Raw genomic sequence first — 27,968 nt, 5'->3', positions numbered from 1 at the left:
TATAAATATAATATATATGTAATCTTGTAACCACAATAAATATCAAGAAGGTCTTTTTTAGGCACACAGCATAGAAAAAAATGCAGAATCTGCACAATCCTTAAGATTCTTGGAGTGACTCACTCTTACATTGTTTTCACACTGAAAAAGCAAATATTTTACACAAAATATACAGCCACAGTTTATGCAGTCCCCAGTGAACAGGGAATCTTTCCTCACCTTCCTGTAAGTCTACTCCTTGATTTTCTAATACTATTGCTCTATACAGCTATTACATAAGAAAATAGTTTGCAGGTTTGTTTTTTTACCCAGCTAATAGCCTAAGTAATTATCAGTGCTAACAAAATAAGTACAGCATATCTACATAAGGTATATACAAGTGTTTGCACAAACATGGGTTTGGTGAACTACTTCTGAGCTCACTTTTAATACTGGGGAGTTAACCTGAAAGCAGAAAAAAAGGATTTTCAGTGATCCTACCTCAGAAATATTTTATCATTTGAGTGATACCTGGGCTTCAGAGATAGAAAGCTTTACATTTAGAAATTGATTTTAAAAATCAAATTCTTGGCTATGCTAGCAGATGTAGGCTGCCATTGGTTTTGAATGTGTTCCCTTCAGTGCAAGTGAAAACCCGAAGAATTAATCCAAAGGGAGTTTTCTCAACCTGTACGTACAGTCATGACATTTTAAAGACTGTCGCTACGGAGCACCTGAGATTGCACCCTAGTAAATAAAGCTGACCACTTCTCGTAGGAGAGTCATGATCAGTGAGAGAGAAGAAACAAACAGCATTTTTTTTCTGCAGTTACAAATCAGACTCTGGCATATCAGGCATATCTGCCATCAGGTACCCAATACCATAACGTCCATTTGGAGCAGTATCCAGAGTTGGTGATCCAGTCTGTTTTCGATATATGTTTTTGCCAAAATTTGGAGATGGCACTTCACTTGGACTCTTCCCATGAATCAGACTTGTATTATCTCCCTCCAGATTAACAGGTTCCTTTATTATCCGGCCTCTTTTGTAGGATACAGATGCCAAACTACCAGAGCTGTCATCGATAAGGTTGCAACGGCGCACCATGAACACTATTGGGACCGGCAGTATGGCCAATACCATCAGCGATATACAGACAATCATTCCCCATGTTGGATAGCTGTGGAACTCTTCCGTAGCCTGTGCAACCCAAGAGAAGAACTATTAATACATATTTACTTAAAAAAGAGCACATCTGCAGTCCTCACCAAGGCATGTAGTTTTCAAACACATACTCATCTTTTTGTCAAATTGCACCCACAATGCGGGCACCACCACAGATCTAAAATTTGAACAGTCATGGAAATGTATCTTTCTGCCAGTGAGTAGGACCAAAACACTGTCCCACAGTTTCTGAGATGCTCAGAGCACTCTAGTAGAGCCCAAATCAAGATTTTCACATTAGGCCTTCTTCTGTATTTGTCTGTAGTTGTTCCCTGATCCTTTAAAGGATGTTCAGAACAGACAAGCGTGCAGTGGAGTCTGTAACTGTGCCTGGAAAATAAGTCCTTGTTCTGTAGGCTAATAGCTGGTCTAGACACGGACTGTCTCAGATCACCCTGTGTAATTGTTCCACTTGGTATAAACTTCACGCAAACTGTAACACATTTACTGGGGCAGTGACTGCACCCCACACCTCTACTGCGTCCACGAATCACTGGCCAACAGACTGTTTGCGTAGTAGCTCAATTAACATTTAATTTTATACACAGAAAAGAACAGTATGTTTGGTATTCTAAGGTATTTCTCTTTCTAATTTTTGAGGGCAAGAATCAAACATAACAAGAGAGTTTTTCTGAGAATCCTGAGAAAGTAGTAGTGGTTGTCTGATCTACCTACAGTAAAGCCAACCTCTTGTATTTACACTTTAACTGTCTTTGCTGCGATTTCCCCCCCCGTCTAATTTTGACAATGTCCATTCAGAAGGGTCCCTGAGATTCATTTCTCCGACATTTTATGCTCCCTATATTTTGCATGACAAGCCTGTAGAAACAGCTGAGGGCTGATGAGCCTACAAACTAGCAGAACTCTTCAGAGTTACCTTGACTGAATCTCTTTTTGGAGAAACACGCAGCACTGACTCTGCAGTTCACCCAGACAAGTTTTTTACAAATCAAACATTCTTATCAGAGACAGGATTTAATGCAGCTGTTACTTACAATGTGATATGTGTTCCCAAAGGGGAAAATTTATGACATAGCTAAATCGCAATATTTAATTCCACGTAAAAAAATGATGTGACATCTGAAATGATTTTTTCAGTGTTATGACCCAATTATTTTCTGCAATAAAGTAAGATTTAATGGAAGTGAACAACCTCTCCCACCCTTAAGAATTTCTTCAACATACATCAACAAACTAAAAGTCACAAAAAGCATGAAGGTTTGTGTCAAGCAGTTATATTTTAAAGCAGAACTACTCTAAAATTAAAAAATGGTTGGTCTTACATTAATGCTACTTGAGATAAACACAACCCATGTCATCATTTATACTGATTTTGAATTTCTAATTGCAAATTTTTCCTTTTCATGTACTTCTGAAATACTTCACATATGATCATTATGATGGTGATGGCATCTGTTATATACATACCGTATCTTCAATCCAAGCATTGTAGCCAGGAGGACTTAATCCCATTTGGACAACGCTAGCTACCAGCAAACATAACAATACTAAAGGTGAAACATACTTCCACATGTAGTAGTAATACTGGCTTGGAGAAAACCCAAGCATATCCTTCAGATCCTCCATAAATCTGTGAAGGGAATAAAAGGTTATTGTTAGTGCGTACACCGAGATTTCAAGTACTGTAATTGATACACAGCACCTAATTTGAGGGAACAGACACAGTGAAAAAATGCATGTACAGGAATGGCTGCAGTTTAGATTACTTGATGGGCTAAAAAACAGAGCTTGTATTACTAGTTCAGAACAGATGAACAGAAGGAATCGCTATACAGTGAAGTGACTTAGTAAACTGCTTGCTGGACCGTGCTGGAAAGATATTTAAACTCACCTTTCTTTTGTGAGATTATTTTTTACATCATCTTCTTACATTGTCTACTGGGTTGTTTACTAAGGCATGTGTCATTACTTCTGAGGACATATACAACCAGCACATCTTACAGATTCTGCAAAATTAATTTTGAACCCACATGTGTGCTGCAGTGTAGAAAATAACTTTATGCATAAGCTATGGTTTGCATCATAAGTTGCTGAAATAAAACTTTGTGAAGTTTTAAATCTGCCTCCTTATGCCTCAAAATTGCAAGTTATGATATGAACAAAACTCCTATTTTTGTACTCTTGACGGAGGAGTACATGGTTCCAGAGCCAGTAGGAAAAGAGAATATTTTTAGATTAATTCTTTCGGAGTGTGCACAAGCACTGATTCTGTTTTAACTCCCTTGTGGTCCCACTCCCTTTTGAAATGTGCATCTCAAAAAAGCTCTTATAGCAATAATTATGTTTTCAAAGCAGTTACACATGCAAAACTACTGTTATATAAACTCTCAAAAATTTTTTTGAACTGCATAGTTTGCCGTATTCTATCTTTTGTTTACACTGCCATGAAACACATCGTTACAAAGAAGCTGAATTTACAAATGGATTGTGCCCTCTATAGATAGCCTTTTCTTTTCTGGGATCTCCAGTTCTTCATCCAGTTAAATATAAATCTATTATCTTCATTTCAAAGTCTTTCATCATCTCCACCCTACTTATCCTCTTTTAAAAGCTACCAAGCTCCTTTAGCACTGGTTCCAGCATAGCAGATTTTCTTTCTTGGCTACAGGGATTCACGTGTCGTTTTTTTTCTGTCCTTTGGCTGTAATCCCTTTGGATGCAATGTTTTGGTTTTTTTTCTACCTGATCAAAGACAATGTGTCTAATAAGACATATATATGGATCTTCATTTACGAGGAGGATCCCTTGGTGCTATCACAGCCAATGACAACCTGAAGTTGTTGATTCTGGCAATTTTGGCAAACAAGAATGCTACGTTTCTGAAGAAGGATATTCTGGAGAAACATACATCAGAAGAATACTCCAGAGGGAGGTGCATGTGGCCAATATGAATGAGAAATTCAGCTGTTAACTTTTCACTATATCCTGTCAGAAGCCCTTCTGAAAACATGAATCAACTGCACTCTGATTCAGGAGCAAAGTATTACCATATTTTAGCTATTCCTAAACACCAGCTTCCTCACAGGTTAAGTTGCTGACCTTTGGCATGTCTACCTCCCTTCACAGTAGAACTCTACCTGACTGGACATTACCAACCTGATACTCAGATCATCTATTTCGTCTTTTGTTTGCATGTGTAAAAACATCTACATGGTGTTTTCATGTCTATGTGATCAATTACAGGATTATACATGTGGCCCAAGTGGGAATTCTCCCTTAATGAGTAAGTAGACCAGGCACTACTTGCGTAGACCAGAAACAATGTCTGGAAACCATAAAATTAAGTTTTCTTATTATAGTTTTATTTCATTATGGCGCGAGACTGGCTGATTACTCAGATCGAACAAGTGAAAATTCAAATGAAAACCCACTCATTCTATGTCACCCTTTGTACATGCAAAGGAATCACAGATGTTTAAATTACTTCAACATGCTAGTATAGCACACTTTGTTTTATCTGTAGATGGCATGAGTTATTTTTGATACAAACTCTTCTATTCCTTAAGTGTGGCACACATTGATCTTGCTTGGTAAACACATTCTGGTGATTTCGGTCATAAGACATAAAAAAATTAGAGGGACTTGATGGTCTTTTCTCTTCAGCCATCACTGATAGAAGGTCACTTAACTTCACTGTCAACTGTGCTGCCTCCAAGTAAGTTTTGACCCTATTCTTTGCTATCATTTCCTCTATTTCCTCACTCACAACTAATGCAAAGAACAATTAATTGCTACAACATCCCAAAATAAATCTAGTTCATAAACTGAAACTTTTTTATTGTTACTGCCATTAGACTTTGCTTTGTTCCTTTCTCAGGCTGCCTGGAATACTGCCAATCTGGTCAGAATACTCATCCTCATCTGCTGCTTAGACCACGGTTATTACTTCTTTAAATCTTTCTCTTGCTGTCTTATTTCTATATAAATTCCTCACACTTGCATATCCAGCCTCCTTTCTAACTCTCTAATTTTGCCTCTTTTACTGCATTCTCCTCTCTTTGGATCTGTTGCAATTGCTCTTTGGATTTCACTGCATCAATTCCTGATGCAGTTTGCTCCAAACCTGTTCTTAAAACCAGACTAGATTCACTCCAGATTGACCCACTTTCTACTTACTTGTATTTATGTGTACATCGCAAATGCTTCGTGCAATATAATTAAAATAGTAATAATTATTGTAATGAATACTGTTGATATGGACAGGGAGATACATTTCCTTCACTTACTTGTCTATTCCATAAATTCGGGTGACTGCAATATTCTCCAGAATGACCACAATAAGCAGGGGCAGAGTAGCTGAGTAGTCATCAAACATCGTCACAAAATAATTTCCAGAGCGCTGCACAAAAATCAGGCCAATAAAAAATGCTACCAAGCAGCAGATGACTGGAATAAAGGACAGAAACGTGAACTGTAAGTATAACAAAGTTCCACAGACAAAGAGGGAATAAAGAGAGTTCGAAACAGCAAAGATATAAAACACATTATTTCATATAATCAAAGTTGATAATATTTTCCTTTTTGGGGTCATCTCGATTTTAAGAATATTAGGAATCCTACCTATTCCCAACATAACAGAAAAATTATGAAATTAGAATGACTGGAATTGCCACATTACAGCAGTCCTGATTAAGCAGTGGAGATTAATCACGTGACTATTTCTCATTAAACATTTAACTTAATGTGAATGCAAGGCTAAAATAAACAGAACTGGTAAGCTAAACATCATACATGATGTTACTTGGTCACTAGATCACTTTTTTGGAATTTAGAAGTAAAAAGAACCAAAGTTTCAGACTACAATTCTAAAAAATAAAAAGGCTGAATAGGCTTCCCCTAGATCATTCACAGCATGAACTTCCATTAGAATCTGTCTACATGTATTTGTGCACTAAGCCACAAAATTTCTGCCCCTTCTTTTGTTTAGGGACAACTGGAAATATGTTTCTTGACTGCTTGATCCTGTATAATGAAACTCAATATAATTTTTTTCCTACTAAATTCATCGAGAATAGGATTGAATATTTAAGTAGCCATAAAATAAGTCAAATTTCAATAAATTGTGAAATCAATTGTATGTTGAGCACCAGTAAGACTGATTGTCCCACTTGAAGTGCCCTTTTTTCCCTCCCTGAGAACTTAGGATACACCTAAGCAGTCTAAAATTAGGTGAAATGATCTCAGCCAAAGTATAAAATATCATTACAGAATATACCCATTGTATAAATCCCAGATAATCAATTGTTATTGATTAAAGTAGTGAAAGGAAGACAATGACACTTTTTTAAATACTGTGGTATAAGACCAATCACTTTTTTCAACCTTGTAGTAACTTGCTACAATGACTTTAGAGAATAGAAATTTAGAATTAAAGAGATCATTACAAATCGATGTGAACTCCTAATGCAAGGTGACAAAACCAGAAGAACACAGATAAAATCTCCCCAAACTGAGTCTCATTAATCACACCGAGTTTTATTACTGACCCTGAGAAAATACTTAGACCATCAGAACGATGTATGTGAATTTAGAAATCCTTGTTATTCTTATGTTCTTCCATCGTGTCTTACCATTACACCCCAAAAATATGCATCTTTAGTTGTAAACTAAGGCTCTGGTAGGTATACTCATCATAACTCAGCACGTACACATGCAGACTCCAATTTGGAAATAACTAAACACAAAATAAGTTTAAGCATATGAGTTGGTTTCCCTGAACTCAACAGGGACTGAACTGGAACCATGGTGCAAAAAGTTGCAAATCTGTTCACACTTCTGCAAAAATTGAAGATTTGTGGTTTCTAAGCACAAACACTAGTGCAGGCATAATCCTTCTTAAATCCCACTGATACTGCATGAAGTATAACCCAGGCATTTCAATTTTACAAATTGATTATAAGTTGTTATCCTTTGAATACAACTGAGTTAAGCAAAAATCATACATGCATAACATTCAAAAAAATTACCAGAGAAAGGCAGTTCTTGAATATTCCTTTATCTCAATAGGTTTTTTTTGTCAAATGCAATAACAAGGAATTACTGTAAAATGCTCCATTACTCCAGAGTAATCACTATATATCATGGTATTTGCATATATACTTAGGGAATACAGCTAATTTCTGAATGTCACACTGGTTATTCAGTAAGAACTTACCCGCTAATTTAAAAAAAAAAAAAAAAAACAACAACAAAACAAACAAACAAACAAAAAAAAACCCCAAAACCAAACCCTAAGTGCTCAATAGGTTAGGACTTCTGAAAAACCAATTGATTAATCTTTATGAAGAATTTTATTCTTAGATCTAGCAAAGTAAAAAAATACATGTCTTCTGTTAAATATTACTTATTATCTAAGTACTCAGCAGTCAGGAAAGAGCAGTGCTGTGCTGCATCAGGGGTTAACTCTTAAAAAATATATTATTATTTCCTTCATAGAGTTAGATAATGTTAAAGCAGCTTATTATATTTTTTATTTTCTATCCCTCCTGTCACAGGTATTTATATGAAATCTGAATTTGCATCCCTTGCAGCTGTCCTGAAGATTTTCAGAAATCTAACTTTCACATTTTATGCTCATGTTCTAGCTCAAAAAGAGGAATTGCTACAAGAGAGTCAGAGATACATGAACAGAACAGGCTACACCTCACATAACTTTAGGCATTAAAAAAAAAAAACCCAAACAAAAAACAGACATCTTCCCTAAGACCTTTTCCACATTCAACAGGGAAAAGTATGTTCCTCTAGAGACTAACTGTACTGATTTTTAACATCATAAGCATTTCATTGTAAATTACGATTCCATTGGCCTACTTAGGAATAATTTGTAGTAATTTGCAATGTATTTTCATTCTTTCCTTTTGCTTTGTTTCCCTGATCTGTGACACAGGCTGGAATGGAAACTATTCTGGAAGAGCTCAGAAGGACTGACCATACAGAAACTTTTAACAGAAATCCTCCATTAAAACTTAAGTTCTAGGATCTTCCTGCTGTTGTAGCATTCAGGATAAGGCTTTACTTGCAGATATTAATGTGCCTGTGCATGGAAGTACAGTCTGGAATACAATGATTTACTGCTCTGTAAAACGTCAGCACTGAAAACTTCTATGTCAGAAAACGATACTTCATACTCTCAAAAAAATATTTCAGCTTACTGCTCTAATGCGAGAAGAAAGTTTGTCAACTTACCAGTAAGAATTTCCTTCCTGACTTTGAAGGTATCAACAATGGGTGTGATGATGCCTTCAATGGTTCCAAACATACTTCCAAGTCCCAAATTTACCAACATGAGGAAGAACATGACTGACCAAAAGGGAGAAGCAGGGAAGTGGGTCATTGCTTCTGTAAAGGCAATAAAAGCTAAACCAGTTCCTTGAACCGCCTGTCAGTGAGAAAAAATCCACATGTTACTATTCATGGACGGTATTTTTTTTCTAGTGTGACAGTCTGACTTCATGTTCATGCAATGTCATTGATTAAATCCTGAAGTTGGAGTGGGAAGCTGCTATCCAATATGTGATTCTTCCAAACCTGCAAACTTAGTACTCTTTACTGAAATACGGGATTTGGCTGAGAAGCTCTAAGTTACTGACATTAATAACACACTTCTTCCTCTCTTTCATTAATAATTTTGCATGAGAGCTATTATACAGGACTGCTACAAAATACACTCTGTTCTCTCCAGTAAGTATACAAAGGACTTCATTTCTATACCCATTTGTTTCAAATTTAAATGGCAGGAGTAGTATAGAAGCTTTTAATATCTAAGTCACTGATCTGACATTTTAGCTTCAGATACTGGTGCAACTACATAGAGGTCAGTGTTTAAAACGGGAATTCCCTCTGAAAAAGCTAAAAAAAAATCTCTTCTTTTACAGATCTGGCATACTGTAAGGATTTCAAAACAGGATGATATTCATTAAGCAAGTAGCGTTTATATTTAATAATTGTATCTTAACATTAGAAGACATCAGTTTGAGATGAATAGGTACACCTCTGTTTAGTCTTTGGAAAAATTCTCACGCTCAACTCTTCTAAAAAACAGAACTTTAAAATCTCCTGAGGAGAGCGATATAATGACCAGAATATATTGTAAATCAGTGAAGACTATATTAAGACATCGGACCCAAAAGTCCTCAGGTGAGCTGGAATGCGATCCTGCACAGAACCATGTTTTCATTCGGATCTCTAGAGGTGCACGCTCATAGGTACACTGTACCGATACTCCATGTAAGTATACTTCACAGTTTATTTCAGGCTTACAAATACTCATCCGTTCATAATCTCTGTATTTAAGACTTACTTATTACTCTCACCTTGTTAAGTTCATCTTCTATTTGACAAGATTTCAGACCAAGAGAATCAAACTCTTCTTCTTTAACTTTCTGAATAATGTCATAAACTAAATTGTAATCTTCTGCTGTAATGCTTGAGAAATTGATATGATGTGGGATCATATCCTGGCTTAGATTGCCTATTTTCAAAAGTTTTAAAATCTTCTCTGAATTTCTGTAAAACACAATAAAACAGAGAATTCAAACTCAATGATCTGTGTTAATTCATAAATGAAATATACCATAAAAATAATTAAAAAAATAAATGGATATTCATACTGGATAACACATTTTTCATTTATGATATTGGCTTTGAAACCCAGAACTGCAAACACCACCAAAGTTGCCAGCACAGAAGTGAAAAAATTGATGAAGGACACCAGTACAGCATCAAAATGGCAGTTGTTGTCTCTCTTGTTGTAGCTTGAAAAGGCAATGACTCCACCAAATCCAAGCCCTAAGGCAAAGAACACCTGAGTAGCAGCTTCTCTCCAGACCTTGGGCTCCAGCATTATTTCAAGCTGTTTGAAATTAGATATAATATATGTCAGCTATAAAATGCATTTCTATTATATGAAAAGACAACAGAAAAAAAAACAGGAAGACAACCTACATCACAAAATGCTAATACTCCACTACAACTGTAATTTCATTATGATACAATGAAAGCTGAATGTGACACCTAAAGTTGAGCAAACTTATCGGCCAGAATTTCTATTGATTTTACATGATATAATCCTTAAAGAGAAACAGAGTATGTTCCAAACAATGAGATGCTACTGGAGCTATATGATTATTGAACTAGCAGCTAGTTATACTGTGAAATCAGAGAGAACATCCGTCTTTTTTTTCTTTTACAGTATTTATTGTCTTTTTTTTACAGTACATGTATTATCAGTTGTTAGAATTAAGACTTATTTTGGGATGATCAACCCTCTTATAAATCCAGTAAGTATGTTGAAAGTTGTTTTGTTGTTACATTTAAAAAAAAAAAAAGTGACCATGAGATACACATGCTTATATGGAATTCTATTACATGCAAATATGTAAAGCAAAATGCAATACATGAAATAAACGCCGGCCACCACAATCTGTATAGTCCAAGAGTCAAATGTCCCTTAAGCTAGATGCCTCGAACTTACCCCAAGCTAAATGGGTCATGTATTTGAGGGACAACTAAGCCTTTATCAAAAAATAGAACTGTATTGCTCTTTCAGATGACAATACTTCAAGAAATATCTTTGTTAAAGTTATGAGTCATCATCTATCTCAGATCCTTCTAGATACTGAATCATAAAAAAGAAGTACATGTAAAATTTAAACACTAGATTTTCTCAAGTCGATTCAGGGCCTCCATTCATTTAACAGTGAAAGACCTTACTTCTGTGAATGTGTTGCATTTTTTTGCTGCCTTTTTTTTAAACCCTAGGCTTATCGAAAACAGTAAAACTAAAAAGCATCAGCATAGATGCCAGCATCAGAAGACTGATTGTCTTACTCTGAGGGGAAAAAAAAAAGTTTGCTGTTGTTATGATAACATTTTGAAAAATTTTGCAGTTTCCCATAAAGGTATAATATTTATTACAGATAGGTAATAGATACCTTCTTTATTCTTTTACATATAGCTAAAATACAACATATTTGAAAAAAAAGGTGTTTATGACAATAAACTTATTCCTGACTTATAGTTTTTGTTGTAATTACAATGCACAAGTAGCTATTGCACATAGTTCAATCTGCCTGTACCACACAGTCATGCTAGAGCTTTTCCACTAGAGGGAGCTCGAGGAATAAACTTAATTTTGCCAAATCTGTAACTGGTTTCAAGTTTCAAAACACTTCTCGCTTTCGGCAATATACCGTTTGGTATCATCAAAGTGCGTTCTCAGATACACATTGCCTAGCATTTCAGAATAAACTCGTAATTGATTTGCTATTGTAAGATATTTTCTGTGAAATTTTGGGGGGCTTCATACAGTCCTACAGCTTCACTGTAGTAGCTGCCTTCAGTGGGCTTTTCGTATACCTTTCTTTAGGTTTTTCAGTAAGGTTATTATTTCGAATTCCTGCTTTGTTCATCACCCACATCAAAGAAAGAAATTCTCCCCTTCTTCATTAGCCCTGTGCTCTCACACCTGCACCAATGTGTGCCAGTCCTCTGCTGTGCTGACACAGCTCTTCTGTGGGAGTGTGTTCGTCTGTTGTCAAAATGTGGTCGTTTGCTGAACTAATAGAGGCTGAAAAGATGTTTCACCCTCCCCCCTCATGTTTATCTACCTGGATTATTTTCAACCTAGATCAGTTTAGCAGTTCTTTTTACAGTCTGCCTGCCCAAAAGAACTGTTAGCACAACGGAGCGAATGGAAATAACAACAGGTGGGCAAGTCTGAATTCCTTTAGGTAGTTTCATACAAACCTATAGCCCAAATTAGTGCTCAATCAGAGATTATAATGAAAACACTTTTGAAGGTTTATATTCACATATACTGTATGTGACATATAGGTCTCTTAACCTCAAACTTAAGCCACAACTTAAATTTTGAGACACAGAACTGGAAACCAGTAGAAGAAATTAAAAACAATTTTTCTTTCAAGATTGTTTGTCTGAACACTTGAAACAATGGTATGATTAAGTTACAACGTAACTATAAAGTAAACATCAGCTGCAACTTATTTTAGGTCTAATTCACAAAAGAAGAAATAGCGAAGAGTGAAGAGGCGTTGGTATTCAAGGGGAGTTTCAGTGTTTACTTTCCCTCGATATCTAGTGGAACTTCTCTAGTTAAAGAAGGGATTAATGCTGTGGTTGAGAAACCAAATTGTAACTTCAGGAGGTCTGTATTCCACCTCTGCTATAGACTTCCTCTTCGCCACTAAGCATTGCATTTCTCTGTTCCTCAGATTTCCCAAATTTGCCTGAGCAGCCTGCAAGTTCCTGAAGAACCACAACTCTAAAGCAGTGACAGCGAGCGAAGCGGAGCACGACTGCATATCACAATGCAAGAAATAACAATGTGATAGCTAACAAAGGTCATTTTTATAGCATGACAGTTCTCCACAGACTGGAGAAAATACCTGGAATCAAAACAACTGACAACACCCCTGTCATCCGGCATTAGCCACTATGTGCATTGATTTTAATGATCATCTTACTTAGCTTTCATTTTTGAAACATCAGTCCTGTTCTGCTCAACTGTATTATAAAATGCATTTGCTGGAAAGTCCATTTCATAATACAATAACACAACATGAAGCCCAGCATTATGCATGCTGGAGCAAGTATGGCTCTGACTACTCAAACATGCTGTTCTGTAGTATATATACAGTTACAAGCATTTGAGATGGGTGTGGGTAGAATTCAGATCTTCAGGCTAAACAATGGTTTGTAACATCCCTTCTCACCTTCATAGTCATAAATTCTGAAGTTCTGTACGACACATTCCCAGTAAAAATGTTGACAGTAAAAAATGTTTGCTTAGACCTGCTGCTATCGTGGCATGACAACCTTACAGAACATGGTAAGGAAAGCTGAGTGGTGAGTACTTGCACTACTTCTACAAGATAAGCAGAGCATTAAAGACAGGTCTCCTGTACTTTTGGGCTACTATGCAAACAGCACTAATTTATTTCTAAAAAGGGACAAATTTGTCGCCTTTCAAAAGGGACAAGTTAATAATGTAAATCCATGACAGCATTCCAGGTAAGGCATTTCACTGTGACATCCCAGAACTAGGCATTTCAATTCTAGAGAATGGCAAGATTTAAGATTGATTTCTCTTTTCAGCATTTGGAGCTTTCTAAGCATCCTAAATCCTGGAAATAACACTTTCAGTTGCTTAGCTCTGTAAAGGCATCTGACTCTGTGAACTTGTCACCTAAGGGAGGTAACTACTCAGACCCTTGGAACACTTACAGCCTTTGGACCTTAGGGCTTGATATTGTGCCTCTGAGGTCAAGAACAATTTTGCAATTTAACCAAACAGGAAAATGGTCAAACGTTCTACGAAGACAATAAGCTTAGATGAGAGCATTCATAAATGGTCAAATTGCCACTGAAACTTTAATACACTGCAAACAGAAATTAAGCACATACCTTAGGTGTGAACATGTGACGAATTCCATCCACTGACCCATTAAGGAGCAGTCCTCTGATCAGAAAGCATAGAAGTACCACATAAGGAAAAAGGGAACTAAAATACATGATCTGAAAAACATTAAAAAGAAATTTAACATGACATCCACGGACTTTATTTTCAATAGCTTAATTTGTTACTCAGTATATGACTGAATTGATAAACATACGCTCTAAGAAATATGCAGAACACTTCCCATTCCCCTTGTCTCTGCAGAAGAAAGCAAAATCACATGACTGTAAAATAAATTCTGCACTGTATTAAAACAATACTGTTGCCATTGTGTTGACTAACTGATAACAAACTGCTGAGCTTCCAGGGAAATTCAGTATGAATGCAATGAGATGACGATGAGAAGGACAGAAGTAGACTGTTTTAGAAATGCTTCACTTTACAAACGCACTTTGATTCAAGTACGTAGTGTGGTAAAGATATGCAGCATGAACAGAAACTCATTCTGTCTTCAGAAGGAGAGAAGATAGAGTCAGTGGAAAGTATATAACCAGTGGATTCAAACCACTAAGTAATTCTTACTGCCAAAACAGAAGAAAAGCTGGAGATATTCTCTGATCTACAGAAACGATTTAAGGTTTGAGTCATAAAAACTAGAAAGCAATATTGCACTGACTACCGGACAAACAAAATGCCATAGAGCTGTCGGAATCCTGAAGCGCAATGCTGCGCAGCTCTCCACGCTGAAGCAACGTGGTTTTGCTACTGCATTTATGAAGCCCAACATTTTTGGGTTTCTGTATCACTTGAACGCTTGTATAACAGAATACCTTTCTGACACGCTGATTGACTCATTTATCTAATACAAAGAGTAAATAAAAAATTACTAATCAAATACAATCTTTCATTCTCCATCATGAATGAAAACAACTCTATTCTGTGCTTTAAAGTTTAGTAAAGCGATTCTCTCGCTGAACTTGCTAGTTGTTTCTTTAACTGAAATACACTAAAGAGGTCACAGAAATTTCCACCTCAGTGCCAAACTTCTTAATCGCAAAGAATTTTGCTATTAGAACAGATTATTTTTCATCTGAAAGTCCCACTGAGATCAACAGAGCTAGTAAACAGCTGGCTGCGTCGAAAGGAAAGAAGACAAGGAGATGGAGTCAGATACAAAGGATGGTTAGTCATTAGTCAAAAGAAACAATCCAGAATCCTGAAAAGCAACTGTGTTAATGACAGAAGCATGGATACCAATGACAGTAACAATAAAAAGCAAAATGCCAAGGAATTTTAAGGACCTGAGTGCCCTGCAATCATACTGTGAGCATACATGGAAACCTAATTCCTTAGACATTGAGAAAGACGCAGACTTATGCTGCATTAACAATTCAACAAAGCTGAGGTACAGTTACTTGGAACAGTTACGTTGATGAGAACAGAAATTATGCTTCTTCAGATCTCCATTCCCACTAAATTACTACAGTTCCCACTAAATTACTACAGTTCCCACTAAATTACTACAATTTTAATGCTTAACTACTAACATTCCTCTACTTGAGATTATACAAATACTGGGGTGAGTCACAGCTTCTAACCTGCTCCTACAGATTTCTTGAGAGGGTGTGGTGAACAAAAACGTCGTGAAATGTTTCAAAGTAAAACACTGTCCTTTAGGTAAACAGTATACTCACTTTGCCTGAAGACTGAATGCCTTTGATCATGGCTAGGCATACCATGACCCAGGCAGCCAGCAAGCAGATAGTCATCTTCCAATTTAAACCCCCGCTCTCTGACAGAGAGCTGGAAATATTCAGCGCTTCTCTGTACCAGTAATAAGTGGTTGCAGAACTTTTTTCACACTCTGGCTCCACAACTGTCAAGAGATGTTAGCAAGTAAAGAATGGGTTCAGGACAGAAGTATTTCCGCAGCATTTCATAACAATGTTCTACCAATTCCCAATATTTGCAATTGTGCTGTCATCATTTACTGAGAAACTAAACTCACAAAGAGTCTTAAGACATTCGCTAAAAGAAAAAGTGACTGCTATCGGTGAAAGGTTCTGGAAAAATCTTCGTAAAATAACCTTTTGGGATAATGTATTCCTCTGCATATGGTCAATCCGAATCCCAGGCAAAATTTAATTTTCACTTAAGTACTAAATAGTAGGCAGGCCTAGATGAAGACATACATTTCATTTATCACACTTAAGATTAGATTACCTACATAGGATACATATGATACATATGATACATGTCATACGACTTACATACTATGAAAAGTATCTCTCTGAAATGGAACACTGAATTCTATTAATTTTGAAAATATATGGAAAACAAACCCTCAATTGTGTCTGCTTTGATGTGACACTCAAATCAACAGGCTTAATTACTATTACAAATGATAAAATAACATAATGATACCAAAGTGATGAGAAAAGGAAAAAATGGCTCCTACACAGCCATGTTAAATGAAAGTTGCTATGTGTATTGCAGAAGCGGTTTTTTGATTATACTGTAATTCTGCTTTACTCACATTACCGAACAGTTTAAGAAATTGTGTGTATCTAGACATATAACACATATAAATAGAAAGAATTCTTCAAAGAAAACGTGTACTTAACTTTTATAAATTAGTTATATCTGACAATCAATCTCTAAGCTAGGTCCTGAGTGAAGGTTAATTAATGAAAAGAAGTGAAAAATACACTAATTTTAAGAAACCTAACACAAGTGTCAGATATTCACTGAAATAAACTGTCAAAAATGATAGGATGTTATCAAATATAATAGTTTTCTGTGTTTAAGCTTAGTTCGGATAACCTCTGCTGAAGTTAGGCTGACACACTGTATCTTAATATTTAGGGAGGATGTGAGTATGTAAACAGACAAACACTCTGGCTCGATTAATGGACAATAGCTTGTGGAATACAGCCAATTTGACTGTGTGCCAACATTCACAATTACTGATCATTTTAAACAACTGAAGCAAGCAACTCTGGCAAAGACACCATAAAAACATTGTACAACTTTTCCAATGTCCCTGGTTATGTTATTTATTAAAGGGGTAAAAAACCACAAAAGGTAATTAAAGAAAATTTAAGATCTCAAATAAAAAGAAATGAAAAGAAGTATTTCATATTTCAAGGGCAAGGATCCATCTCATTATAGCAACAAATCAATGACCAATTATCTAGTTTCTATTGGTTTACAAAGCAAACAATGCTTTTATCACATGCATTTCATTGTTCTTTACAGTTTTCCATTTTCTGCTTTGTTAGTAATGCAACACTTTTTGCTTTGTCACCAGGCAGCATCCTACTGACTGAAACGTAGAAATACCTTTCTTCCACTGCTGTTTTTCACCAAATAAGTATAAAAAGCACTATCAAAATCAGAAAAAAATCTTTTTTTTTTTTTTTCTGCAACACACTAAATAGCACTCTCCTAATTTCATTACTCTTTAAAATGCTGTTGACAGTGATGTTCCAAATACAGTATATTTATCTTAGATCAGGTTTCTTTATTGTATTTTTTCCAAGTAATGTGACATCTTATTAAGATGCAAAACCAGCTTTGCATATAACACTTTCTCCCACAAATACCTCTTTGAATTGCATTTTTTCTCCTTTTTGTTTTATATACTTTATATGATTTCTAAGAACATTAATATAGACTTACAGGTATGAGATGTATTTTTAACTAAAGGACACTGGTCCCATGGTAATGGATGCTGAAAAGACTGGGAAAAGTAAAACAGACTCCATCCAATAATGACATTGTAGTACAGGGCCACAAAGAAACATACCTATAAAAAAAAAAGATTAAAAAGTTACATTTATTAACTACATTTGTAAATGAAAAAAAAAAAATCCCTACTGAACTTCTGCATATTTCTGCACAGCAGCCACTGAACCTAATTTTAACTAAAATAAGTCAGAATAAGAACTGAATGGCTTGCCCCATTAAAGTCCTGGCATTTTCTAAATTTTCACTTTCCTCTGTATTTATCGTGTACACCTATATTTTTACAGGCTTTTTTCTCCAGAAGACGACTCTGTTCCCTAGTTCCTATTTCAAAAGAATCACAAAATACAAGTTGACTGGTTTTACAGACACTTCTATGTCAACGTTTTTTAACATACTAATTTAGTATCTTCCAAAACTAGCCCAGCTACAAATCAGCGGCCTTTTCCTGCAGCAAAAAAGAAAGTCTAAATCACACAGACTGAAAGGAAATCACACAATTAATGTTAAAAACTTACTACGCAGCTTGCAAATCCAATTCCTCCAAGTTTAGGGCTGATATAATTCCACACACCAATACTCCCTCGGCGGATCCTCTGCCCCACGGCAAGCTCCAAGAAAAAGAGTGGAATCCCTATTATCAGTAGTAAGATTAAGTATGGCACAAGATAGGCACCTATGAAAGGAACAAAGTATAAATCAGAGGGAGAGGGAGAGGAGTCAGAACTTTACACAACAAATGTGAAACCTTCTAATAGCTTCAAGTTTGAATTAGTGTCATTCACTGCAAAGCTTTTTTGATCACATGCAAAGAGTAATTTTACCTGAATCTTGGCCATACATCTTGTAAGATATAAAAAGCCCAGAGACCTCCAATTTTTAAAGCACTGTAACATTTTAAGGCAAAACTGACCGAAAATGAGTTATTATCTAATCTAGTTGTTCGCTTGTGTGAAATTTTGGGCACTTGATCAAACTTTTTAGAAATACAATGATGCAATCAGGACCTGAATCAACGTTTCTTAAAAAACTCCACACCTTGACTTGTCACAGCAAGGTGACACTCACACACTAGAGCAGCAAGACTGAATTTATAAAGGAAATACAGAAAATACTGTGCATATAACATTCTGAATTTCATCCAATCTTAAGCGGTTTCAGAAGACCATACTGTTGATTTCTCCATGTGCACCTCAGATGCTCAGAAAGGGGATTTCACAATGTACATAATAATGATTCTATCCAGCTAAGCAAGAAAACTGTTATCAGCCCATTTCTACCAGGCTCCAGACAGAGATTAGAGACATGAGGTGGAAATGAAATGGAGTATTTTAGATCCAGATCTTGCAGTATTCACAAACTCTCGTTGAAGACATATTTGAAAATGCAACTGTTACTTCACCTTTAGACATATACATGTAAAACAATTTCTTTTTTCAAGGCCTTGTTCCCAGGAAGTGGTCATATACAATTCTAACCTCAGGATGTATCTCCATTTACTTCAGTCAAACTAATTGCAAGTAAATACATCCATACACTAAGTGCACTGACAAATTCAGAGCCTAACTTCCTCCTTGCTCTTGAGGAGTATTTAGTAGTAGAGCTAAAAAAACGTTTAGGCATCAGCAATTACCAACGTGGCACCTAATTTTCAAATGCATGGCTCTTACGCTGCAATATAGAGTATCTGTGCTGGCCACCTAATTAAAAGGGCTTAGGACTTTCGATTGCAACCACCGTAAGGCTAAAGAAAAGCACTTGGGAGATGCAGACTGCGGCATGTTGGAGCAAGCTACAAAGCAAAGATCTAAAGACCTCAGAAGCTTAGACTAAGAGCTATTAAGTTGTCTAATCAGTCTATTAATCTCTGTGATGACAGGGAAGCTGAGCAAAGTTCAGAAACCAATTTGGGATTTATCCTCAACTCCAGCTAAGTCCTGCTTTACGTTTCTTCATCCAGCGTCAACTTTCTAGGGCTTTTTTAGGAATCTGTCAAAATACACTGCCATTTGCATATCCTTAGTAGGTAGCTTATCTCATGGAATAAGGTTTATTTCAGAAAAGTTAAACCTTCCTAAGCCGTGCAGGAGGCCTCAGATTTTCTGGTACCATCCACTCCTATTTAGGTCCACTTACTATTTTCATGAAATACGCACAAATTGGACATCACCTTCCATTATAAAGATCTTACAAAGATTCTAAGCATGGAGTAATTACAGTCTTGAGTCTAAGAAAAGTAAGAAAAAAGAAAGAAGAAAGAAAATCTTAGAAAAACTACTGGTGGACCAGACAAAGAATATTGATCTTATTTATCTCACAGTCTACAGGCTACTGTTAGCAATGAAATAGCTCCTTGTGTTTCATTTTCATGACATGATAATATAGTACACAATGATATTTTTTGAGCAGCATTTGGTCAAAACCTATGCCAGGCTCTGAACAATGTACTGGGTTTGATGTTACAATACTCCCTCACAGAGACAAACATCATGGTCTATCTACCCATTTCAGCACAGTATAGACTTCAGTATTATTTCTACTGAGGTAGCAGCTACATTCCCAGTCAGTACTTTGTTGTCTCTTGTGGTTCATCTTGTAGATGCACATAAGGGAAAGAATGCAAAGGACTGACTTTCTACTATGAAAAGAGAGACATCAGAGACAGAAGGAAATAAACATGAGGAAAACTGAGGAACAGAGTAACAACCACAAAAATGAGGGGGACTATCTGTCTTAAGAATATGTAAGACAAATAATACCATGAAATACCCTTGATTTATCATCAACATTCTCTCAAAATTTCTGTGAGACAGAAGTATACTGTTAATTCATACCGCAAATGAGAAGCTTTGGCATCACTATCTTTAAACATTTGGTCACACAATTAATTGAAAGCCAACAGTACATAGTTTTTTAAATAGTATAACACTACTGTAAATGATACCTGAGGTCTTAATTAGACAGGTGTTGCATAGCTGAGCAGAGACAAGCCTAAACAGCTCAAAAAAATTGGGGCCTAAGTGACTTACCCTGTATGCCACTGGATGACTCTACTAGAGCAGGAACTGAACCCAGCTCTTCAGTGTCCCAGTCCACAACCTTTATCACAAGGCTGCAAAGTTAAGCACATGTTTAAAGACTGGGCAGACGTGGGTGTTTTATGGTGCAGATTCAATGTAAGTTGCAAGATTTATCAGTCAGATTCAACTAAATGAGTTAAATAAATGTGGTGTTAAATCCACATTACATTATACATGACACAACCCTGTAAATCAGCATGGGTAGCTAGCAGGCTTCATCTCTATGCTGCAGGGCTTGTGCAGAGCACCTGAAGCGCTGGTCTTCTGACCACTCAAACCTGCTGAGCTCCCTTCTGATCTTGTGCCCTCCCCAAAAGAAGGACATAATGGAAAATAGTGCACATATGAGTTTCAGTGCAATGTACTTTGGACATAGCTGGATTATACAACTGTGTATCACAGCTGCAAAGGGCTTCTGTGCCCTATAGTCAACATGAAATCACAGCATCTCTGGACAAGTATTTTATTTCAGCCTTCCCTTGAAGCTAGACATACTTCAAAGAACTGTAAGACATCTTCACTTCATCATGAAACAGAATTGCTATGGAAACAGCTCAGCGTGCCTCTTATTTGCCAGTGCATGGGTCCTTGGAGTTACAATATTGCATAAGGATCATTTTTATTTGAATTAGAACAATAAACTATACATGCTGGCCTTGAACAGCATCCTACAATTAGTTATATTGTCTGCCAGATCTGCCAGCTAAGCAGCCTTCTGAATATTACCATTCTGTGCGGTTCAGGATCCTTTCTCCATTTCCAAAATTATTCTACTGTAAAGTCACTTTTTTGCATATTTTGGCCTTAAAGACTGGCTTTCATATTAAAAAATTCATCTCAACGTCATAAGGAAAAAAAAAAATCTAAAAAAAACCAACCTCATCCTTCTTCACTAGAATGAACGACAAAGATACAAAAGATTTCAGAAACTGGTAAATGTTAATACCGTGCACAGCACTGCTTTGATTTCTTAATTTTTTTATTTAACCAAGCACCATAATGAGATAACTGGTAAATTGTGCCTCTTGGTATTACAATGTGTACCACATTTGGCAACATTATTGATAGAAATGGAATATTAACTTTGATTTTGATTTAAGTTCTTATAAATGCTCAGGGGGGGAAATAACATAAAATGACACGATTAAAGTGTTGGAAAATAGTTTTGGAAGCAATAATGCAAGACAACATAACTATTACCATCTTGATACTACAGAAGAACTTTTCTTCTCCTAACCATTTTTGATGTAACCTGAAAAATCTAGTCACTTTCCAGATTTGTTTCAACTGCTTCTGTGCTAGTTTTTAATTACATGTCTAGTGCCTGATCTAACTCTTATTCAATGAAGGTGAGCTTTACCACTGTCTTGAGGAGACATCCTGGTTCTTACAGCTTACTGGACACTTTACTAATAGAAACCTAGTGAGAAGCTGATATTCAGATGAAGACCAACTTATTTTCAATGGCGAATGTTAAAATTTTCAAAGTTATGACCAGTGGACAACAAAACACTATAGGTTTACAGTCTACTAAGCTCCTATAAGTGAAATTATTTACCAGTGCAAAATACAAACTGGAAAACTCTAACAAAAGGTTTTATGTTTTATCTCTAGGTTTGTAGTCTATCCTACTGATAGGATAGTCTTCCTGTCACTAGTCTTTCACAGTTTAAATATGTTCAGGTGTGCCTATTTACAAAACTGTGCTTAAAGGATGAAAATCCCCTTAGCCAATAAGCTTTAATGAAGAATTACACTTGCAAAATAAAAATAAGACGTTTTCAGCACACTGAAGTACGACTAAATTTCGAGTCTGATAATACAGTTTAAATCAGAACTCACAAAATAATATTGAAGTCATCAGTGAATTCAAGGCACTGATTATACATTATTGATCAAAAGCTAAACAATGAAGTCACGGAATCCATACTCAGTTTTGGAATACAAGGGAATACTTGCTTTGCTCCCATTCTGCTTGTATTAGACAATCAGACGGTAGCTTCTAATGACTACTGAGTCTTTAACAGTTTACATACTATTTCCTCCGCACTTCTCAGCAATAGCTGCTTTGCTTTTTATAAGACCACAGAACTTGTCTGTTCAATCTGCTGGTATTTCAGTATAAAATCCAGACTACTTAACTGTAAAAACTCATCATGTGACTCTACCCATGTCAGTCTTTTCAAAACATAATGGCAAGATAATCTGCTACAGATTTCCCTATGCTGCTCACAGCTGTTATCTGTTTATCATTGTTTACTAATTCTTTTGACTTTTTATATCACAGAGACATTAAAAAGACTGACCTTAAAAAAAAAAATCAGGAAAATTAAGTTAATGCTCATGAAAATTCAACAGAAAATCTTTGGGTGTGCAGTACTTCGTAGACTCCCAATAACACCCGCAACACTAGAAGCGCCTCTTAAGTAACTATGTTCACTTGTCTTCATAATAAAACTCACTCAAGTATCACTTATTCTAGCAGAACAGCTAATTTAGTTTGCTTTTGTTACTTCTAATATGTGAAAGTACCGATTCACTTCTGCTAATCCTAAGGGAAAACGACAACCAAACAGAATAAACTTTAAATATTTCCTTTGTTTGAAAAAAGTGAAAGGTGTGCAAGCTATTCACCAGATGACAACAGTAGTGAGCAGCAGGAAAATATAGGTCTAGTTTGTCACTATTTATTAGCCTCATGGCAAGACTGGGTAGACCCGAGTGGTTTATTTTTAAGGCTCACTATCAATCATAGGAAGCTGAGGCAGCTTTGAACCTATCGCATGCTAACACAGGTTATGAAATTGTTATATAGGAACTGTGCCTATCTGAAAAAACACACATATTTGTCTTCATATAGTAAAGGAGTAATAAACTGTATAGTGTAAAAAAAACCTTTAAAGCTAAGTTAGAGTATATCCAGCTCCAATGCAAATCACCTTTGTGAGGCATCAAGGAAGAAACAGCTTTTTTATCTGTTAGGCTGCGAAGAGTGGAAGAGCTGCCTTAAGTGCCAGATGGGGACTGGACATTGCCTGCCAATGGGGACCTGTGGTCAGGACAGAGGTGAAGAAGGCAGAGACATCTACAGTCAGTTCCCCAAAGCCTTACTGAACACCTTCAACCCCTCATTTGCAGAGCCTAAAACTCCTTTGAGCCCTCCCTCTCATCCCAAGTCAAGAAAATGAGCACCCTGGAGTGCTCTCAGTCTCTTCCCAGACTTTTTCTTTCTCTTGGTACTTCATGCATTACAGCTACATCCCAAATGTGGATCGAAGTTCATCCCAGCTGCGTACTAGCCTCTTCTCTCACGACAAACTTTTTTGTGGGAAACAGCCAAGCGTGAAAGCCAGCAAAGAGCTACCCAGTCTAGCTGTAACTTAAATGAGCATAAAACCCACAAGATATTACTCTAAATATTTATGAGCTCATATGAATTAAAGCAACAGGAAAAACTGTTAAAGGATCACAAGAAAGAAAGTGAAGGCAGTTGTTTTGGTGGACCAGACCTGGAAATAGAGATTGGAAAGATACCTACGGACGTCCAAGTATCAGTGCAGTGCAGCGATACACAAGTTACCTTTAAAGATGGTACCACAGATAGCTCACTGAAGCAGTACAGAGCTCTCAAGTCAGGAGTGTTGGCATACCACAGGCCACAGCCATAAACAAACCCAATCTCCCTAGAAAACAGGGTGATAAACACCCAATTTTTTCTCCACAAAACCCTCTAAAAATATACATCTATTTGGACTAAATTTCTGTGTCTTTTCTGCGTTTATTTTGTTGCTTTTGTTGTTTATGTCACAGAAGTTTAAAAAAAAAAGACAAAACTGAAGATTACTACATGGTTAGGATTTGCCTTCTCTTTTACTGATGGCTTTGGAACACCAAATGTTGGAAGAAATCTGTGAAGGAAACTAATGAGTAACTATGGTTTTTTACTTCTTTTTGGTTTAAACTTGGAGTAGTTTTATCGGTCTACCATTTTTCAATATACCCTCGCCTGATGGTATGTGCCAGATGTTGCTCAAACATAGGGAAGAAAATGAAAAATGTTTGGACAAGACTAAAGGTGGAGACCTAGCCATATACTCCACTGAAACAGTTCTAACGAAAATTCACAGAAAGACTGTTTCCCTTAAACTCAGAGACTTCAACGGGTATTTATAGTAGAACTTTCTCAGCAAAAGACTACAGAACAATTCTGACACTGATATTTAGAATGAATTGCATAAAAACACTCTAATTTTACCTTGAATAAAACATATATGAAATAGTATGCGTAGCAGAAAACTGGAACCTCATATAAAATGTGTGTAGATTTTTTTCCCATGCGTTTAAACTTGTCCCTCCCTCCCTTCCCCTATTCTTTTACGCACTTGTGAGAATTATCTGTCCATCTGCACACACATATACAGGCACCGATGTACTTTACATGTTTCAATGTTTTGTGTCACCTTCTCCATCTTGCATTATGGTTAACTTGAAAACCAATAAAGCTTTAGCTCTAATGATCACTTGCTTTTCTCTGTTGTTCTGAAGGTTGCAATTCACTAAAATGGCGCAAAATTACTGTTAAAAGCCGAATACATCCTTGTCTCAGCCATGTGCAGAAAGCATGTCTCCACAGACTATGTTATATATCCAAGTTCTTCCAATCACAGCACAGGGGAAAACATTTAATTTCAACCTGAAATGACTCCGTATTTACTTTTTCAAGTTTGATTAATGAAGTGCCATAATCCCTGAAGGTTGGGGTTTTTTTTTCTAAAATGTGAAATTATTAAGTACTTTAATACATTTACAATTGATCTGAATTAAATTTACACTCACTGGCAGAGTAAAAGTACCCGACAGTATGTATCCACCAGCCTAAGAAACATACCAACAGATATTTTCTGTTGGTTCCAAGGACAATCCAATGGGCTTGCAAAATTAGTAACTAACTGTACTAAACACAGACTTTCAGAAGGGACACAATTATACAAAACGAACCGCTGCAATGCATCATCCTACATTTTGACACCATACTTGGGATGAAATGATACAGAATATAAACATTTTAATAGCTACATCTTTATCTACAAATCAGTTTGTTTTAAAAATTGTTCATTAACAAATGTATTAATGTTTTAAACTAACAGTGACATGTGATCAATTCTATACTGTGTCTAGTAGACTAGGTAAGATTGCCATCCACTGAAAAGCTATGTTTTTTGAGAAATTACATTCATTGTGTTTTCTCAGTCAGTATCAGTTACAGATGAAGAAAACTTCAGATTCCACAGAAACCATTAAATCAACCATTTAATGATTTTCTCTCCAGAATAAAGGAGAAAAAAAAAGGAAGCTAAATGAGAGTGAAAAAAAATCTTGTAACTAGATATAAAAGAATTTAGACTTCATCCTGGAGATGGACTATTTGAAAGTGTAAACTCCATTTTTACTGCTTGAACTGAATGAGAGAAAACAAATAAAAGTACAAAATTGTACTCTGATTATATTCTAGGCTCATTTCTGTACTCCTCAATTACATCAGTTTTACCATTCAACTTTTAAAATCCAGCATGAATAAAATGTCGTTCTTTATTTTCTATTCTGTAGTAAAGATTCATTTTTTGTATGCCAAAAAGTGACAGTTTTTTTTTAATTCAGCTAAGTAATTAGCTACAATAGGATGTGCATGAATGTAGTATAGTAGGGTACAGTATAGCATGGGATAAAACACTAATCCTGCATTCATAAAGGAAGGTCTCCAGCCTCATACTACATTCAAGACCATAGATGGACAGCTAACAAATAAACAGCTTGATGTTGCTGTTCTAAGTGAAAGGTAACTTGTTATTTAGGAAAAGAGTTAACAATATAACAGCACAAAACAGTTTTATTCCCTTAATGTAAATGTTATGATTTAAATAATTCACTATCAGTAAATAAATCCTTTTCACTCCTACAGTATTTTGTTGTTCTTGCAGAAAGTAAATTATGATGAAATGCCTTAGGAGCTAAAGGCAGTTAAAAAGTAAAGGTGTGAAGCTTAGTACCACTAAATACTAAAGACTGAATACTGCTTTGGTCTTCAAAGTGGGTGCAGATTTAATGCCTTGATTTATTGTCCAAGTACTATAAAGAACACTTTAGCACAATAATAATTAGGTCCTAAATAATGCAACCCCTCCATAAAGATGTGTTTTGCTTAACCACTGGTTTGACCACTAGTTAAGGTCATATCAAGGACTTTCTCCCCTAAAATGAGGAAATGGAACCTTAGAAGAATCTGCTGCTTACTTTAACAGATGTGTCTCTCCAAATAAAGAGAATATGGGTTTTTCCTCATAGGCTCTGGCAGAAATTAAAAGAAAAACCTGACATGCTGGAGCAGGTTTTACTGTGGGTATCTCTGCTAACCTTGAAATCCGAAAGGTTAGCTTCATCACTTAGCTACGACTAGCTATCACAAGACTTACCTCCACCATTTTTCTGACACAGATATGGGAATCGCCACACATTCCCCAATCCCACAGAAAATCCAACTTGTGCCAGAATATATTGAAGTTTGCTGTTCCAAGCAGGTCTTTCATCTTCTACATCTGAGCCTTCTTCAACATCCACATCTTTTTCTTCTTGATCATCAACCATAAGTTCACTCTTCTTAAAGGCATCATCTGAAGAGTCTTCATTAGAGAGAAGGTCCTTAACTGACTCAATGACCTCATCATCTAGTTCTCTTTTCACTACCTTGCTGTTCTTAGGCATTTGTAATATGAGAAAAACAGTAAGGAAGTCAAGTTCAGCTGACACAGATGGACAAGTGCTGAAGAAAGCTCTCCCTCTGCTTGGTCAAAAATATTGAAGAAACAGACTGAAGATGGTGCCTGATGAGCCCTTGATACCAGGAAATCAAGAGTAACAACTTCTGCTTCTGAACGTTTGTTCTACTGAAAGTATCTGTGAAAAACATAAAAAAGGATATTATACTACTATGCAGCAGAAACTTAATTTAGAGATCATATGCTTTGGTTTACCCATTTCTGCTTATCTCAATGATTTGACAAAAGGAGAAAAAGAGAAGAAAGGGATGTTAAACCACTTCCAAATTACAGGAATTAAGTCCACTTTTTGGTCTTAAATATTTATGTAGAATATATTTCATTCACTTGGTGACGGGTTTTTTTGGGTTTGGTTTTTATTTCCTAGAGACTGATCAGTTAATTGCTCATATTTTGACAGCATAACAAGATTCTTCTTACTAGGCATAGTGGGGTATGCACTTTACATAAAATTTAGGAGCCCAATTCCATTACTTCCTGACTTAACAGCTGTACTTGAATTTATTAAAACTATATTTTAAACAAAGTAGATTAAGTTTTTGAGACCATTTCTGAAAGTCATGCAGCAATTAAGATTTTGAAATATAGCATGCACCTAGTGCTTCCAAAGCAAGGGTGACTTATTTTCCTGTATCCTTCATCAATGAATATATAATCACAATCATTTT

General features: G+C 36.1%; 1 protein-coding gene across 1 annotated transcript; it reads right to left on the bottom strand.

Annotated features, from left to right (window-relative positions):
- Positions 1-766: 766 nt before the first annotated feature.
- Positions 767-27,420, bottom strand: SLC6A15 (solute carrier family 6 (neutral amino acid transporter), member 15). Its single transcript, XM_009580781.1, has 11 exons — positions 26,938-27,420; positions 17,906-18,063; positions 17,322-17,448; positions 15,335-15,516; positions 13,649-13,759; positions 9,835-10,076; positions 9,538-9,730; positions 8,411-8,603; positions 5,452-5,611; positions 2,633-2,795; positions 767-1,180 (listed from the first exon to the last, which is right to left on the bottom strand). The coding sequence occupies exons 1-11, from the start codon at positions 27,224-27,226 to the stop codon at positions 809-811; spliced, it is 2,190 nt and encodes a 729-aa protein (XP_009579076.1). The 5' UTR covers positions 27,227-27,420; the 3' UTR covers positions 767-808.
- Positions 27,421-27,968: the final 548 nt, after the last annotated feature.

Source organism: Fulmarus glacialis, unplaced genomic scaffold, assembly GCF_000690835.1.
Source record: "Fulmarus glacialis isolate BGI_N327 unplaced genomic scaffold, ASM69083v1 scaffold42450, whole genome shotgun sequence".
In the NCBI taxonomy this organism is placed as follows: Eukaryota; Metazoa; Chordata; class Aves; order Procellariiformes; family Procellariidae; genus Fulmarus; species Fulmarus glacialis.
The sequence above is the reverse complement of the archived record's forward strand: the minus strand, read 5'-3'. Positions and strand labels throughout refer to the sequence as shown.

Excerpts from the sequence above, each read along its gene's own strand:
- SLC6A15 (XM_009580781.1), bottom strand. The coding sequence starts at position 27,226 with ATGCCTAAGAACAGCAAGGTAGTGAAAAGAGAACTAGATGATGAGGTC. Across the intron at positions 18,064-26,937 it reads GTGTCAGAAAAATGGTGGAG|GTGCCTATCTTGTGCCATAC; the intron begins GTAAGTCTTGTG and ends TTCCTTTCATAG. Across the intron at positions 15,517-17,321 it reads TAAAAATACATCTCATACCT|TTGTGGAGCCAGAGTGTGAA; the intron begins GTAAGTCTATAT and ends ATCTCTTGACAG.